An 18,121-nucleotide genomic window follows, 5' to 3' on the forward strand; every position below is an offset into this window, starting at 1 on the left:
TTAGGTCGAGCTGGTCCCTGGTCCAAATGTCTACAGGCCCTGGCTGAAACTGCTGTGGGGAGGGGGTGCTGATGCGTATGGCTTGCCTCTTGAGTTCTTAGGAGAAAGCAGGGGCAGGGCAGGTGGTGTTAATTAGGCTGATGGAGACTGATAGAAATGGTGTTCACCAGCACCAGGCCAGCTACGTGGAAAGAAAGTAAAAACAAACGACGTCTGCCAGCACTTCTGTCCCTAAAGTTCCACTGGACCCCTGCCCCTCTGGTGCACACCCTGAAATTAGCTGATGACTCTCCTTTTTGTATGGCCCAGGTGCTTTTCAAGCTGCTGCCTTTGTGATGGACTTTGGAGTGAATGAGTTTCTGCATGAGTCCTTTAAGAGTGGAGTCTCTTCGCTTTCCTACGGCTTCTGGGCTCCCCCAGATGTGAGCCCTGCTGGTTTTCAGAGTCAGCTGTTTTGGGCGCTCAGCTTCCCAGTGCAGGTTCCCCAGGCTGGGAAGGCTGATATGGGACCTGGACCCCTGCTCATCAGGGGATACCTCTGAGGTTGTGATATCTCTCCTGTTTGTGGGTTGCCTCACAGGAGTGTGGGGGCGGTTGGTTCTCACTAGACCAGGACTCTGCGCCTCCTACCTTTCTCAATGAGGCCTTTTCCTTATACCCCTAGGTGTAGAAAATCTGTCGTGCTAGTCTTCAGGTCAATTCTCAGAGGTGGCGGTTCTATATGTGGTTATAGTTTTAGTGTGTCCCTGAGAGGAGGTGAGCACAGGATCTGCCTATTCCAGCAACTTGATCTGAAATTTGTGCAGGGGGCTACCCTAAGCACTCGGCTGAACCTAGATCAGATCAGATCAGATCAGTCGCTCAGTCGTGTCTGACTCTTTGCAACCCCATGAATCGCAGCACGCCAGGCCTCCCTGTCCATCACCAACTCCCGGAGTTCACTCAGACTCACGTCCATCGAGTCAGTGATGCCATCCAGCCATCTCATCCTCTGTCGTCCCCTTCTCCTCTTACTCCCAATCCCTCCCAGCATCAGAGTCTTTTCCAATGAGTCAACTCTTCACATGAGGTGGCCAAAGTACTGGAGCTTCAGCTTTAGCATCATTCCTTCCAAAGAAATCCCAGGGCTGATCTCCTTCAGAATGGACTGGTTGGATCTCCTTGCAATCCAAGGGACTCTCAAGTTCAGCCTAAATGAGGGCTAGAAGATGACTCTGGATCTGGCTCTGCTGCCCCTTGAGCAGTCACTTGCCCCATCACTTAGTTTCAGCATCTTTACTCCGTTAGAACCTCTCCTTTAGATGTCAAACCCAGAAAAGCCAGATAAAGAGTGATCCTACACCTTTCAGTCAGAAGGAAATATTTATGACCTTGGATTTGGCAAAGTATTCTTAGGTATGACCCTGAAAGCAAATAGAGGGAAAAAAAGATATTTTGGATTTCACCAAATTAATAAATTTTGTGCATCAAAAGGCACCATCAAGAAAGGGAACACATCATTAGAATCCTTGTGCACTATTTGTGGGAATATAAAATTATTCTTCTGGTATGGAAAACAATATGACGGTTCCTCAGAAGATACAGAGGTGATATGGGATTCAGCAATTCCTCTACTGGGTGTATGCTCAAAAGAATCTAAAATATGGGCAGATACTTGTACACTTGTTTATAGGGCCATTATTCACAATAACAAAAATGTGGAAGCAACCCAAGAGTCCATCAAGGACGACTGGATCAGTAAGATAGAGCATACATGTAATAGAATATTATTCAGATTTAATGAGAAAGGGGGCTTCCCCGGTGGCTCAATGGTAAAGAATCTGCCTTCAGTGCAGGAGACGCAGAAGATGCAGCTTCAATCCCTGAATTGGGAAGATCCCCTGGAGGAGGAAATGGCAACCCACTCCAATATTCTTGCCTGGGAAATCCCATGGACAGAGCAGCCTGGCGGGCCACAGTCCACGGGGCCCACACAACTGGGGGCCCCACACAACTGAGCAAGTGAGTACACACTCAATGCGAAAGGAAGTTCTGACACATGTTAAAACATAGATAGACCGTGGGGACATCATGTGAAGTAAAATAAGCCTATCTGAGTAGGACAACTACTGCATGATCCCACTTATGTGAGGTTCCCATAGGAGTGGAATTTATAGAGACAGAAAGTAGAACAGTGGTTTCAGGGGCTGGAGGAAGGTATGAATGGGGAGTTGTTTAATGAGTACAGAGTTTCAGTTTTGCATGATGAAAACCAAGCTCTGGAGATTGGTTTTCCATAGTCAATGTACTTCACACTGCTGATCTGTACACTTAAAATAGTTAAGATGTAAATTTTTATAGTATGTGTATGTGATCACAATCAAAAGTAAAAACTCTTAAAGTAAGAGTGAAAACAGCCCACAGAAGGCAAAAAAATTGAAAATTATATATCTGGTCAGAGACTTGGATAAAGTATAAAGAACTCCTAGTCAATAATAAAAAGCCAAATAATCCAATTTAAAGGTGGCAAAACACTGGAATAGAAAAATTTCCAAGGAAGATATACTAGGATTTCTGGACATGATTACACATCAAGGAAATGCAAGTCAAAACGGCAATGAGGGTGAGGGTGGTGGGCAAAATTGGTGAAGGAATTAAAATAGTGCAAATTCCTATTTATAAAATAAGTCACAGGAATGTAATGTGCAGTATAGCAATATAGTCAATAATACTGTATTGCATATTTGAAAGTGGTCCGAGGAGCGTGGCAGGCTATAGTCCATGGGGCTGCAAAAGAATCAGACATGACTTAGTGACTAAACAACATTTACTGGCTTCCCTTGGTGGCTCAGTGGTAAAGAAGTTGCCCGCCAATGTGGGAGATGCAGGAGATCTGGGTTCAATCCCTGGCCCAGGAAGATCCCCTGGAGGAGGAAATGCAACCCACTCCAGTATTTTTGCCTGAAAAATTCCATGGACAGAGGACCCTGGCGGTTTACAGACCAAAGGGTCGTGAGGAGTTCGACACAACTGAGCAAATGAACACAAGAGAGTAGAGCTTAAAAGTGCTCATTGCAAGAAAAAAAATTTTTTTTGGTAGATATGTGTGGTGAGAGAGGTTAACTAGACTTATTGTGGTGGTCATATTGCAATACATACAAATATAGAATTATTATGTTGTACAGCTGAAACTAATACTGGGTTGGCCAGAAAGTTTATTCAAGTTTTTCCCTAAGGTAGTACTAGCCAACTCAATATAATGTGATATGCTAATTATAACTCAATTAAAAAACCACAGTGAGAAACAACTCCATACCCACTAGAATGGCTAGAATCAAAAGTGAGAGAATAACAGGTATACTTGAGGATATGGTGAGATTGAAACCTTCATACACTGCTGGTGGAAAATAGAAAACGATGCAGTCACTTTGGAACAGTCTGGCAGTTCCTCAAAGATTAAAGCTAGAATTACCACATGACCCATTGATTCCACTCCCAGGCATGTATCAAAGTGAAATAAAAACACACGTCCACACAAAAACTTGTGCATGAATGCATTGACTGGAAATGAACTGTCAGATATTTCTCCAGCAAACATGGGTTTACTTGGGATCGGCAGAGAATTACACTTCAGGACCTGAAGCCATGGTGAGTTGTGAGCCAGTCACCCCAGAGCAAAGGAAGGAGGATGCGTTTACAGAGGGAAAAGGACGTTATGAGGATGATAGTAAAAAAAATCTATGGTTTTTCATTGGCTGAGTCCTTGCAGGGAAAGAAGCCTCCTTCGTCTTTGGCTCTGCTATCATTGTAGGATATGAGAGCTCCCCCTTGTGGTCCCCTGACTCTAATTGAGGTTTCTGTTTTTTTACAAACGCTTATAGCAACAGTTTTCATAATAGTCAAAAGTAGTAATAATCCTATGTCCTTTAACAGATGGATACAGAAATGTGCTATAGCCACACAATAGAATATTTTATTATTGTTGTTCAGTCGCTAAGTTGTGTCCAACTCTTTGCAAACCTATGGACTGCAGCACACTAGGCTTTCCTTCCTTCACTATCTCCCTGAGTTTGCTCAAACTCACGTTCATCGAGTCAGTGATGCCATCCAACTGTCTCATCCTCTGTTGTCCCCTTCTCCTCCTGCCTTCATTCTTTTTCAGCATCAGGGCCTCTTCTAATGAGTCAGTTCTTCATGTCAGGAGACCAAAGTATTGGAGCTTCACGTTCAGCATTAGTCCTTCCAATGAATGTTCAGGTATTAGTATTGAATGGTTTGATCTCCTTGCCGTCCATGGAACTCTCAAGAGTCCTCCAGCACCACAGTTCAAAGGCATCAGTTCTTTGGTGCTCAGCTTTCTTTATGGTCCAACTCTCACATCTGTACATGGCTACTGGAAAAACCATAGCTTTAACTATACCTACCTTTGTCAGCAAAGTGATGTCTCTGCTTTTTAATATGCTGTCTAGATTTATCATAGCTTTCCTTCCAAGGAGAAAACATCTTTTAATTTCATGGCATATTTCTCTGCCATAAAAAAAATGAAGTATCAATACCTGGATATCCCTTGAAAAATTATGCTAAGTAAATGAAGTTAACCACAAAGTCCACATTTTATAGAATTCCATTCATATGAAGTCAGTGAATATAGAAACCTAGAGAGACAGAAAGCAGATTAGTGATTGCCTAGGGCCTGGAAGAGGAAGATGGGAAGACACTGATGGCTAGAGGGTGCAGGGGTTTATTTTTGAAATGATATAAATGTTCTAAGATGGACCATAGTGATGACTGCATGTCTGTGAATATACTGAAAACCACTGCATTGTCCATTTAAAAGTGGCCTGTTGTATGTAGTATGTATATTGCATCTCAACAAAGCCCTTCAAATAAATGGATAAATGCATTAAGAGTTTTGTGCCATAAAGAAGGCATAGTGCCTGAAAATTGATGCTTTCAAATTGTGGCGCTGGAGAAAACTCTTTGAGTCCCTCGGACTGCAAGGAGATCAAGCCAGTCAACCGTGACTATTCATTGGAAGGACTGTTGTTGAAGTTGAAGCTCCAATACTTTGGTCACATGATGTGAAGAACTGACTCATTGGAAAAGACCCTGATGCTGGGAAAGATTGAAGGCAGGAGGAAAAGGGGAAGACAGAGGATGAGATGGTAGGATGGCATCACCGACTCAATGGACTTGAGTTTGAGGAAACTCCAGGAGATAGTGGAGGACAGAGGAGCCTGGTGTGCTGCAGTCCATAGGGTCCTAAAGAGTGGGACAAGACTTAGTGACTGAACAATAACAACATCAATCGACTCTTTTAAGTATATTAGTCGTTTCTGGGTATATCCCACATTTACATAATCCTTTATTTTCTTTTATCAGAGAAAATAGGAAATTTGCTGTGGGAATATTATAGCTGTTCACATCTCAAAGTGCTTAAAGAACACACTCAGAAACTAATGTGAAGTCAATCTCCCGCCAGAGTAAAGCGGATACCTAAGAATTTAATGAAGACTTCTCATAGTTTGTGATTGGTGGGAGGAGATCGTCCTGTTCCAGGCTGTCCTGAGGCAGGCAATCCATGTGCTCTGGGCTTGCTCCTCAAGGGGTCCATTCCACTAAAAACAGCTTTGAGTTCTCTGCTTAGACATTTGTGTCCCACTCAGGTCTGGAGCTAGCTCGGCTTAAACGCAAGGATCCTTGGAGAGTCAGGGCAGAAGCCAGGTCTGTTTGGCCACGTGACCTCCACCTGCTGTTACCCATGGGGGCAGGGTGATAGTGGTGGGGAGGGAGCGTCCTTTCGAAGGGTCCTCTAGGGAGCGCATCAAGGGCAGGTGCGTGGGGCCACTCTCTGCCTGGCGTGGACATTGTTCCTCCGCGTGGATGCGCTGGGGATCGCGTCTCACTTGTGCTTCCCCGCCGCAGGTGGAACTTTTGTTGCGCCTAGACCTGCGCCGGATTCGGGAGTGGAAGTGGGGAGGCTGGGAGGACCCCAGAAGTCGGGAAGTGTGCGGGGAGGGGAGATTGAGTGGGTCCCGGCCGTGGTGGGACACGGGGCCCTCTGCAGTCAGCTCTGGAGTCTGCGGACCCAGGTGGGCCGAGGGCGCCTCTGGGACCTCTGTCCCCTTCGGCTCGCTAGTAGGGGCGGGACTGAAAGCAGGGACGGGGTGGGAGTGGGGGCGCGGTCCTGTCCCTTCACTGTGCCCCTCGACTTTGGCTCTGGACCCTCTCTGGGCAGCCCTGACCCGGCAGTCCCTTGTCTCCTCCAGATTGTATGGTGACCACAGGAAGGATCAGCTGGGGACAGTTGTGACTCGGTTTCAGGGGTTGGCGCGTGGGAGCAGCTGTGGTCTGTGGGGTCCCCAGTCCCTTTTCCCTTCCCAGTGGCATTCATTGTCTTTTGAATTATTCAAAAATTTAGGAGTAGGACCTCAAGTCCATGACCTGTCCCTCCTGCCTAACGCTTCCTGCTGCTGCTGCTGCTAAGTCGCTTCAGTCGTGTCCAACTCTGTGCGACCCCACAGACGGCAGCCCATCAGGCTCCCCCTTCCCTGGGATTCTCCAGGCAAGAACACTGGAGTGGGTTGCCATGTCTTCCTCCAATGTATGAAAGTGAAAAGTGAAAGTGAAGTTGCTCAGTCGTTTCTGACTCTTAGCCACCTCATGGACTGCAGTGCACCAGGCTCCTCCGTCCATGGGATTTTTCAGGTAAGAGTACTGGAGTGGGGTGCCATTGCCTTCTCCAACGCTTCCTAGGGCTGGCAATAAATCCCTAAACTTTCAGATCCCTCCCGCCTTCTCATAGCCAACTTGTCCTCTCTAATTCACAGCGTCGTCAGCTATTCATTCTCTGTGATCATTTCAAACAGACCCAATATTTTAACTATCATTTCCCCACAGTCAATGTTTGGCTCGCTTTAAAAAAGATTTATGTTTTTGTTTGTGGCTATTTTACATGAGAGCTAAGCAGATAATAACCACCTGTAACTGTGTTGTATAAAACCCTCTGAGATCTTTCCTGGGCACAGACATCCCTGGGAAAGACATTTGGGTGGAGGTTCTTCTTTGGAAACTCACCTGTCAGCACTGCCCCTCGCTGTTTGTCACCTTGAAAAATTTATTCACTTGAGTCTCATTTTTCTATCTGTAAAATATCATTAGTAAGAATAAAATATTTCAAATGAGCAAGAAAGGAGTGTTTCAGAAAAATGAAATAATGATTTCAGTGTTATTACATTCCATTTGCAAAGAATTCTTCCTTTTTAAAAATTTCCCTGGGAGTGTGCATAACTATTCTGAGGTCTTGTTAGGAACCAAACTTGGGTTCACTCACCCCTGCAGAGAAAAGTCAACCTACTGACACTGGGATGTGGTGAAGGAAAGTGTGGCATTTATTGCAGGGCATCAAGTAAGGAGTCCAGGAAGCTAGTGCTTAAAAGTCCTGAACTCCTGGAAGGCTTTCAGGGAAAGATTTTTAAAGATAGGATGAGGGAGAGGGGTTTGTGGGGTGCATGACCAGCTGACGGACATTCTTCTGATGTTTTTGGGAGTCAACATCATCAACTTTCTGGTTCCAACCAGTCTGAGGTCTATTTGCTTGTGGGCTGCATACAGTTAACTTCTTCCACTTGGTGGGGGCTTCAGTATCTGCAAAACAGCTCAGAGGATATGGCTCAGAGTATTATCTATAGTCCTTGAGGAACAGGGCTTCCCAGATGGTGCTAGTGGTAAAGAACACGACTAGCAATGCAGGAGATGCCTGAGACAAGGTTTCAATCCCTGAGTTGGGACAATCCCCTGGAAGACCTGGCCATCCACTCCAGTATCCTTGCCTGGAGAATCCCATGGACAGGAGCCTGGTGGACTGCAGTCCATGAAGTTGCAAAGAGTCAGACACTATTGAAGCAACTTAGCACGCACTTGAGGAGGAATGAAAGTCCTTGACTTTACTGGCTGAAGTATTATTATTTTGTTTTCCTCAACTGTTGACTTTTCTTTCTTTATTTTCTCACTCCTCTGATTAAATTTACTTTTTAGAACTTGGGGAAGGCCTAGGAGGCTAAGGTTTTTCCACAGACAAGAGGCAGGTGGAGGACATGGCTATGTGTGGCAGTGGGGTTGGGGGTGGGGTTGGGTGGGGAGCTTGCTATTCTGGGATGACCCCTGCTACAGTCTGTCATTTTCTTGTGGGTTGTTTCAAATGGACCATCAGGCTTAGACTTGCAACACTTAGACGGGTTCTAATGTGATTGTTTTTCAAGTGATTTATTTCTGTGCAAATAACAACTGCCATATTCATTTTCTGAAAGGAATAGATATTATATAGTTGTGAATTTTCTAGCTGAACTAAAAAAAAAAGTGCCTTACAATTTTCTTCCCTTTTTTACATATAAACACTGGGTTTGAGTGATTCTACTGGGGCTTCCCTGTTGGCACTAGTGGTAAAGAAACTGCCTGCTAATGCAAGAGACATAAGAGACATGGGTTCAATCCCTGGGTCAGGAAGATTCCCTGGTGGAGGGTACTGCAGCCCACTCCAGTATTCTTGCCTGGAAAAACCCTATGGACAGAGGAGACTGGTGGGCTACAGTCTCTAGGGTCGAAAAGAGCCGGACATGACTGAAGCAACTTAGCATGCATGCACTGGATTCTTCAAACAATGGGTTTGTCACTTTTAAAATCTCAATGCTGGTCCAGAGCAACCTGAATGGGAGTAGAGCCTGAGGTCAGTGTCTTCAAGCTAAGCCCCTGCCTTGAGGCTGCAAAGGGGAGAACTTAAAGGCCAGATGGTTATTCCTGAAAACCTCCCTTGTAGGTGTGTTCCTATTCACACCCACCTGAGAAAGAGCTCTTGCTACTGAGAGAAGCTATGACCTTGGAAATCTGGGGATGCACCGGTGTTGGGGTAGCCTGGTGAGACCCTTCTCAAGGTTATAACTATGGTTCCTTTGTGCCTGTTTCTAGATGTAGGTTGGAGGGATTTCCCTGGTGGTCCAGTGGTTAAAACTCCATACTCCCAATGCAGAGAGCCCAGGTTCAATCCCTGGTTGGGGAACTAGATTCTGCATGCCACAGCTGAAGATCCCACACACCAGAACTAAGACCTGGCACAGCCAATAAAAAAGAAAAGATGTGGTTTACAGTTTTACATTCACAATGTAGGTGCACTCTGAGTAATTTCTGCCTATTGGGGGGAAAAATCTGTGAAGGTCATGTGTTCTGTCTTCTGGCAGAAAGTATTGAATTTGAGAGTCCTTTGGGTCAGAACTTTTAGGTGAATCTGGGTGAAGGTTTCCTCATTGTGAGAATGGAAGCCCCAGAGAGTGAGCTTTTCCCCATTATTCCCCAGGGAGAGGAGGGTGGGCAGAGCTCCCAGAGTTGTTTACTCCTGTGGCTGCTCTGGTGGACCTACCTTGCTTCTCCAGGGACTGACCTGGGCCAGTAGTTCAATTTCAACCAGGAGTCTGGAGACCAAAGCTTGACAGTGTTTCATTTTTGTGCATGCTTAGTTGCTGAGTCATGTCTGACTCTTTGCTGCCGGGAGCTGGCGAGAGACATTCCACTCATGACAAAGGTCATGAGGAAGGAGGCTCGGCATACGCAAAGGCAGGATCGAGCCTCGGGAGTGCCCCTGGATAGTCTCGAGCATCTACCCCCAAAAACCAGAGTCTGCCTACTTTATTGCTTTGTGCTCTCACCTCTGACTTTACTGGGGGCTGTCCCCCACCACCATCTCGCTCTCTCTGTCAAAGAGTTAACTTACAGCTCCAATTAATAAAGTTCCTGGGCAATTAGGAGTGTTTAAATCCAAACCCCTCAGATGGCTCTCTAACTCGCCTGACAAGTTTACCCGGACACCTACAGCTATGCATATGATTGTTTACAGTCTCCCAGCCTCGAGAGGCACGGGAAGCTTAAGATAGTCAAATAGCTTAGAGCCTCTCAGAGAGTTAGAAACTGTCAGAATAAAACTAGTAAAAGATTTCATTGATGAGCCAATGTTTGTTGCCAAGTTTCCACATCCCCTGAATTGTATCCTTGAATGTGTATTAATTAATATAGTTGGTATGTAGAAAAAAATAAGTAGTGGCCTTGGTGTTAGTAACTTTAGACCCTTAAGGTAATAAATTCTTTCCTTTGTAAACCCATTACACATCCGCCCTATAGGAATGCAATTTTATCTTCGAAAGATGGCGCCAAACCTTAAAATAATTACTCTTAGAGAAAATAAGTCTTTGTTGATAAGTCCTTGTCAAGAAATGTTAATAGGCCTTCTGGCCAGAAGATGATGTAAATCACCTAAACCATTTGTATACGATAAATTTGCAGGAAAGAAACCCTGGTTTTTGATAAGCATCAAAGACTGCTGACTTTGCATCCCCTATTATCCTCTATGTGTAACTTAGGGTATATAAGCCCCTGTTGAAAATAAAGCTATGGGCCTTGCTCACCAACGCTTGGTCTCCCCATGTCATTCTTCCCTTTAACTTCCAGCTGAGTCTCCATCTGGAGCGCGGAACCCACCATGCCTACTAATTATGCCTGGGCTTCTAAGATCCGACCGGGGAGGCCTCAGTGTCTCCTCTCCTTCGGGAGAACGGAAGGATGCCTGCGGCCTACGTAAGTGGTGCAAACTTCTTGTCTTGAAGTTTTATTGGTCTCCCGCGTAAACCAAGCTACTCAGCTTCTTTTCTCCACTGAATTTTCCTACTGAGCTATCCTCATTCTATTATTCTTTATATCTCTGAATAAATAAATAAATAAATAGGTCGCCTACTCCGTCTCCCCTTCGAATACCCCGGATCAGCCAGGGCTGGACCTCGGCACTTTGCGGCCCCATGGACTGTATTTCACCAGGCTCCTCTGTCCATGGGACTTTCTAGGTAAGAAAACTGAATTGGGTTGTCATTTCCTCTTCCAGTCAATCTTCCCAACTCAGTGACTGAACCCACATCTCCTGCATTGGCAGGCTGATTCCTTAGCACTGAGCCACTTGGGAAGCCTTCAGAATGTAGCTTTTCCTTCTGAACTGTGGGCTGCTTATCTCAGCTGATTTGAGTATTTGTGATTCTGTTGATTATTAAGGCCCTGTAACTGATTTTCCTTAGCAGTTTGCAATTTTATTTCCTGTGGGAGTAAACTTTTTATTAAAAAACTAGAAAAAAATTTTCGGCTGCAGCATGTGGCATGAGGGCTCTTAGTTCCCTGACCAGAGATCAAATCTGTGCCCCTTGCAGTGAAAGCTCAGAGTCTTAACCACGGAAACACTAGTGTGTGCATGCCAGGTTGCTTCTGTCATGTTCAACTCTTTGCGACCCTATGGACTGTAGCCATCTGTGACTCAATGGACGTGAATTTGAGCAGACTCTGTGAAAAACCAGAGGACAGAGGAGCATGGCATGCTACAGTCCATGGGGTTGCAGAGTTGGACATGACTTAATGATGGAACACCACCACCAGACTCTTGGGTACCTCTGGTGCTGTACCCCTACCTGTACCGCAACAAAGATCCTACCCTTGAGGTTTTACGGGAAAACACCATGGCACCTCTGTGGTCAGCAAAGGTATTATTAGTTCAAACCTGAACTAAGCTGTTGGTCCTTAAATCCTATAAAGCAACCAGCTATCATGGGGAGAGATCCCTAACATTAATGGCAGTGATGTGAGGCTCTCTGGAGGAAAACAATGGCAAAAACCAGGGTAGAGAGGACACCTCTTCCCCTGAGGTATATCCAGTGATGAAAACACAGTCAAGGAGGAAGGGAGGGAGGAAGCAAAAGAAAAAAAAACCAACTGAAACAGTTTGATCAATTGGCAATCCAACGGATACAACTAAAAGAATTTACACAAGAAAGGTATACAGACACTGCTTGGCATTGGGCCTCTACAATGTGTGAGATCTTTCATGCCTTCGAAAGGAATTGGGATGACTGAAGGCTTTCCCACATTCTCTACATTTGTACGGTTTCTCGCCAGTGTGCATTCTCATGTGTCCTCTAAAGGTAGTGTGATAAATGAAGGCTTTCCTGCATTCTGTACATTCATAAGGTTTTTCTCCAGTGTGAGTTTCTTCATGTGTTCAAAAGGATGTGTGACAACTGAAGGCTCTGCCACACTGTTTACATTCATAGGGTTTCTCGCCTGTGTGAGTTCTCTGATGAATTTGAAAAGAACTGGGAAAACTGAATGCTTTCCCACATTCCTTACACTTACAAGGTCCATTTCCAGTGTGCATTCTCATGTGTGTTTGAATGCTGGAGGGAGAAATGAAGGCTTTCCCACATTCTTCACATTTATAGGGTTTCTCTCCAGTATGCTTTCTCATGTGTCCTTGAAAGGTTGTGTGATAAATGAAGGTTTTCCCACATTCTGTACCTTCATAGGGTTTCTCCCCAGTATGAGTTCTTTCATGTATTCGAAAGGAACTGGGCCAACTGAAAGTTTTACCACACTGTTTACGTTCATATGGCTTCTCTCCAGTGTGAGTCCTTTCATGTGATCGAAATGAACTGGGACAAATGAAGGCCACATTCCTTACACTTGTAAGGTCCATCTCCAGTGTGCGTTGTTTTGTGTAAATAACACAAATAACACAAATGAAGGCCTTCCTACATTCTTTACATTCATAAGGTTTCTCCCCAGTGTGAATTCTTTCATGGATTTGCAGACCTAGAGGAGAACTGAAAGTTTTCTTGTGTTGTTTATATTCATATTGTTTCTCTGCCGTGTGGATCCTTTCATGTCTTTGAAAGGAACTAGGACAGCTGAGGGCTTTACCACACTGCTTACACTCATAGGGTTTTTCTCCAGTGTGGTTTCTTTCATTGATTTGCAAGCCTAGAGGACACCTGAGGGATTTACCACACTGTTTATATATGAAGAGCTTCTCTCCAGCGTGAGTTCTTTCATGGGCTCAAAATGAAGTGGAACAACTAAAGTCTTTCCCACAGTCCTTACATTTATAGGGTCCTTCTCCAGTGTCTTCAAAAGGTTGTGAGCCATGTGAAGGCTTTTGTGCATTCCTTACATTCATAGCGTTTTTCTCCAGTTTGACTTCTTTCATGTCTGTGAACAGATTTGTGGTAACTGAAGGTTTTCCCACATTCCTTGCATTTATATGGTTTCTCTTCATATTCATGATACTCATATGGTTTGTGTACAGTGTGAGATCAGACGTGCCTATTAAGAAATGAATGATGCAAGAAGACTTTTTCACACACATGACATTCACGTGGCTTTACTCCAGAAGGAGTTTTCTGGTTCAGATTAAGATTTAGAATCTGGCTGGCAGTTTCTCTATGTTGACTACCTTCTTTGCTTTCAGAGTTTTTCTACCACATGACTTCTGTAAAAAATGAGAAATTATTGATTTATTTAATAATTTCACATATATTAGTAGGGTATTAGAACTACATTTTTATATTTTATAGCAAAAGTGAACGTTTTTTGCCCTTTCTAAACTGTTTGAAAGCTCTGTAACGGACTATTATGAAAACAGTGTTTTCATAATATAGCTATTATGAAAACAGTGATATTAATATATGGAGTTTCTTAATATTGTTTCCCAAAGTGGATAAATTTACAAACGATGAACACCCATGTCATATTTAAATAAATACTTTCAGTGGAAAAAGAATTAAGGATAAATAAGTCTGAAGCTGGGATTATTTTGTTTTATTTGCTTATTTTAAAAAGCTATGGTAGGGGCTTCCCTGGTGGCTCACGGGTAAAGAGCCCACCTGCCAATGCAGGAGACATGGGTTGGAGCCCTGATCTGGGAAAATCCCATACTCCGCAGAGCAACGAAGCCCATGTGTCACAACTATTGAGCCTGCATACTGCAAGTACTGAAGCTTGAATGCCCTAGGGTGTGTGCTCCACAAGAGAAACCCCTGCAATGAGAAACCCATGCACTGAAACTAGAAAGTAGCCCTTACTCTTCACAACTAGAGGAAAAAGCTTGTGCAGCAACAAAGACCTAGGACAGCCAGAAACAGATACATAAAAAATAAAAAATTTTTAAAAAGTTTATGACATACCAGGACTCTCATGTGGAACATTGTCTACTCTGTGTGTAACTCACCTTAGTTTCCTCCCTTGGGTTTTGTACCAATCTTCAATGTTATGATTGTCCCATTTTTCCCCTAAAATGCAGACCCAGAGAAATAATGCAAATTATTATAAATTATAGAACAATATTAGATTATAGGTCCACAATCAGCTGTAACATGCTTAGTTTATGTACCAGTGTATGGTAGTCCTCCCTTATCCAGTTTTTCTCTCTGTGGTTTCAGTTACCTATGGTCAATTGCAGTCTGAAAATATGAAATGGAAAATCACAGAAGTAAACAATTCATAGTTTTAAACTGTGCACCCTTCTGAGTAGCATGATGAAATCTTGCAACATCCCCCTCTGTCATGTCCAGGATATGAATCATCCCCGTGTCCATTGGGTCCATGCTGTATTTGCTACCTGCCCATTTGTCACTTAGTTGCCATCTTGGTTGTCAGATCACTGTGGTGATATCCCTGTGCTTGTGTTCAAGTAATCCTTTTTCTTTCTTTTTTTTTTTTAAACAAACTTTAGAATACTCTGATATGATGCCTTAAAAAATTTTTTTAGTATTTATTTATTTGGCTACACTGGTTCTTGGTTGCTGCATGTGAGATCTAGTTCTCTGAACAGAGATTGAACCTGGCCCCCCTGCAGTGGGAGTGTGGAGTCTTAGCCACTGGACCATCAGGGTAAGTCCCTTCATTTTTCTTAATGATGGCCCCAAAATGCAAGAATAGTGATGCAAGAATTAAAGTATGCCAAACAGAAACCTTAAAGTCCTTTTTAAATAAAAAGATGAAAATTCCAACTTAATAAAAGCTATATACTGATGTTGCTAAGATCTATAGGAGAAATTAATCTTCTGTTATTAAATTGTGAAAGAAAAAGAAATTGATCTTATTATGCTTTCTCATCTTGAACTGCAAAGTTATGCACACTTAACACTTACATGTGTTAAGTGCATGTGTATTATACTTGTTCTATTCTTAGTTATTGATATCAGTTTCTTGGCTATTGTTGGTTAGTTGCTAAGTCATGTTCAACTCTTTTGTGACCCTACAGAGCTTGCCAGGCTCCTCTGTCCATGGGATTTTCCAGGCAATAATACTGGGGTGGGCTGCCATTTCGTTCTCCATATCAATCTATTCAATCAGTTCAGTTCAGTTCAGTTCAGTTCCTCAGTCGTGTCCGACTCTTTGTGACCCCATGAATCGCAGCACGCCAGGCCTCCCTGTCCATCACCAACTCTCGGAGTTCACTCAGACTCACATCCATCGAGTCAGTGATGCCATTCAGCCATCTCATCCTCTGTCGTCCCCTTCTCCCCCTGCCCCCAATCCCTCTCAGCAACAGAGTCTTTTCCAATGAGTCAACTCTTCGCATGAGGTGGCCAAAGTACTGGAGTTTCAGCTTCAGCATCATTCCCTCTAAAGAAATCCCAGGGCTGATCTCCTTCAGAATGGACTGGTTGGATCTCCTTGCAGTCCAAGGGACTCTCAAAAGTCTTCTCCAACACCACAGTTCAAAAGCATCAATTCTTCGGTGCTCAGCTTTCTTCACAGTCCAACTCTCACATCCATACATGACCACTGGAAAAACTATAGCCTTTACTAGACGGACTTTTGTTGGCAAAGTAATGTTTGCTTTTCAATATGCTATCCAGGCTGGTCATAACTTTTCTTCCAAGGAGTAAGCGTCTTTTAATTTCATGGCTGCAATCACCATCTGCAGTGATTTTGGAGCCCCCAAAAATAAAGTCTGACACTGTTTCCACTGTTTCCCCATCTATTTGCCATGAAGTGATGGGACCAGATGCCATGATCTTAGTTTTCTGAATGTTGAGCTTTAAGTCAACTTTTTCACTCTCCTCTTTCACTTTCATCAAGAGGCTTTTTAGTTCCTCTTCACTTTCTGCCATAAGGGTGGTGTCATCTGCATATCTGAGGTTATTGATATTTCTCCCGGCAATCTTGATTCCAGCTTGTGCTTCTTCCAGTCCAGCGTTTCTCATGATGTACTCTGCATAGAAGTTAAATAAGCAGGGTGACAATATACAGCCTTGACGTACTCCTTTTCCTATTTGGAACCGGTCTGTTGTTCCATGTCCAGTTCTAACTGTTGCTTCCTGACCTGCATATAGGTTTCTCAAGAGGCAGGTCAGGTGGTCTGGTATTCCCATCTCTTTCAGAATTTTCCACAGTTTATTGTGATCCACACAGTCAAAGGCTTTGGCATAGTCAGTAAAACAGAAATAGATGTTTTTCTGGAACTCTCTTGCTTTTTTGATGATCCAGCGGATGTTGGCAATTTGATCTCTGGTTCCTCTGCCTTTTCTAAAACCAGCTTGAACATCTGGAAGTTTATGGCTCACGTATTGCTGAAGCCTGGCTTGGAGAATTTTGAGCATTACTTTACTAGCGTGTGAGATGAGTGCAATTGTGCGGTAGTTTGAGCATTCTTTGGCATTGCCTTTCTTTGGGATTGGAATGAAAACGGACCTTTTCCAGTCCTGTGGCCACTGCTGAGTTTTCCAAATTTGCTGGCATATTGAGTGCAGCACTTTCACAGCATCATCTTTCAGGATTTGAAATTGCTCAACTGGAATCCCATCACCTCCACTAGCTTTGTTCATAGTGATGCTTTCTAAGGCCCACTTGACTTCACATTCCAGGATGTCTGGCTCTAGGTGAGTGATCACACCATCGTGATTATCTGGGTCGTGAAGATCTTTTTTGTACAGTTCTTCTGTGTATTCCTGCCACCTCTTCTTAATATCTTCTGCTTCTGTTAGGTCCATACCATTTCTGTCCTTTATGGAGCTCATCTTTGCACGAAATGTTCCCTTTATCTCTAATTTTCTTGAAGAGATCTCTAGTCTTTCCCATTCTGTTGTTTTTGTCTATTTCTTTGCATTGATTGCTGAGGAAGGCTTTCTTATCTCTTGCTATTCTTTGGAACTCTGCATTCAGATGTTTATATCTTTCCTTTTCTCCTTTGCTTTTCACTTTTCTTCTTTTCACAGCTATTTGTAAGGCCTCCTCAGACAGCCATTTTGCTTTTTTGATTTTAATCAATCTCTTGCTGTGCGCCAAATTCTGAATTTATCATAGGTATGTATGGGAAAGATTGAGGGCAGGAGGAGAAGGGGACGACGGAGGATGAGATGGTTGGATGGCATCATCGACTCGATGGACATGGGTTTGGTTGGGCTCCGGGGTTGGTGATGGACAGGGAGGCCTGGTGTGCTGTGTTTCATGGGGTCACAAAGAGTCAGACACGACTGAGTGACTGAACTGAACTGTACTGATGTGTGTATAGGATTCAGTACTATTTGTGGTTTCAGGCATCCACTGGTCATCTTGGAATGTATTCCATGCAGATAAGGGGGACTACAGTATTCCTTTTCCACATTCCACATCTTGGAACAATGTTGATTGGCAAGGAATACTTGTTCTCGAAGAAGTGAAGAAATGTTATTCTTACCTATTGAGACCAGGTTCCCCAGAATTATTTGCATCACATCTCTGTAAAGTTTCTTCTGCAAAGGATTCAGTAAAGCCCATTCCTCTGGAGTGAAGTTCACAGCCACATCCTCAAAAGTCACTGTCCTAAAACATCACAAATATGTTTCCAGTAAGATGTGTGAGTCTGACAGAACTCTGGGATTTATGCTCAATTTATAGGAAGATTATATATGATTCTATCACCTTCAAACATTTATTTTATGTCTTGGTCATCAGAACTTACTTTCTGTCCATACTTACTTCATCATGAATTTTACAGCATAATGAACATGCAAACTATTTATGCATTTTTACTGTGACCACTTGAAATATTACTGCTCTCTAATGTCAAGGTCTAGAGCACCTTGGAGAAATGAGAAAAATGCTACACAAATGGATCAAATATCATTTTAAACATGTCAATCTCTTTAAAAAAAAAAAAACTCATCTCCTTTGTTATCACACAACATTTAACTCACCGTCCATGATATATGGGGGCTTCCCAGGTGGCACGGTGGTAAGGAATCCAACTGCCAATGAAGGAGACACAGGAGACATAGGTTCGATGCATGGGGTGGGAAGA

At 43.6% G+C, this 18,121-nt stretch overlaps 2 protein-coding genes and 1 long non-coding RNA gene across 9 annotated transcripts in view; all 3 read right to left on the reverse strand.

Moving 5' to 3' along the window:
• Window positions 1–18,121, reverse strand: part of ELOF1 (elongation factor 1) — a 277,100-nt gene that overhangs the window by 40,939 nt on the left and 218,040 nt on the right. The window lies entirely within an intron of this gene.
• Window positions 11,807–12,816, reverse strand: LOC129626450 (zinc finger protein 709). Its single transcript, XM_055545444.1, is given in 1 exon segment — window positions 11,807–12,816. A coding segment is annotated over 1 exon segment (669 nt). The 5' UTR covers window positions 12,533–12,816; the 3' UTR covers window positions 11,807–11,863.
• LOC129626479 (uncharacterized) lies at window positions 13,081–17,644 on the reverse strand. Its single transcript, XR_008701977.1, has 3 exons — window positions 17,519–17,644; window positions 14,063–14,123; window positions 13,081–13,324 (listed from the first exon to the last, which is right to left on the reverse strand). It is a non-coding gene; the product is annotated as an uncharacterized LOC129626479 (long non-coding RNA).

The sequence above is a fragment of the Bubalus kerabau genome, chromosome 1 (genome assembly GCF_029407905.1).
Source record: "Bubalus kerabau isolate K-KA32 ecotype Philippines breed swamp buffalo chromosome 1, PCC_UOA_SB_1v2, whole genome shotgun sequence".
NCBI lineage: Eukaryota > Metazoa > Chordata > Mammalia > Artiodactyla > Bovidae > Bubalus > Bubalus kerabau.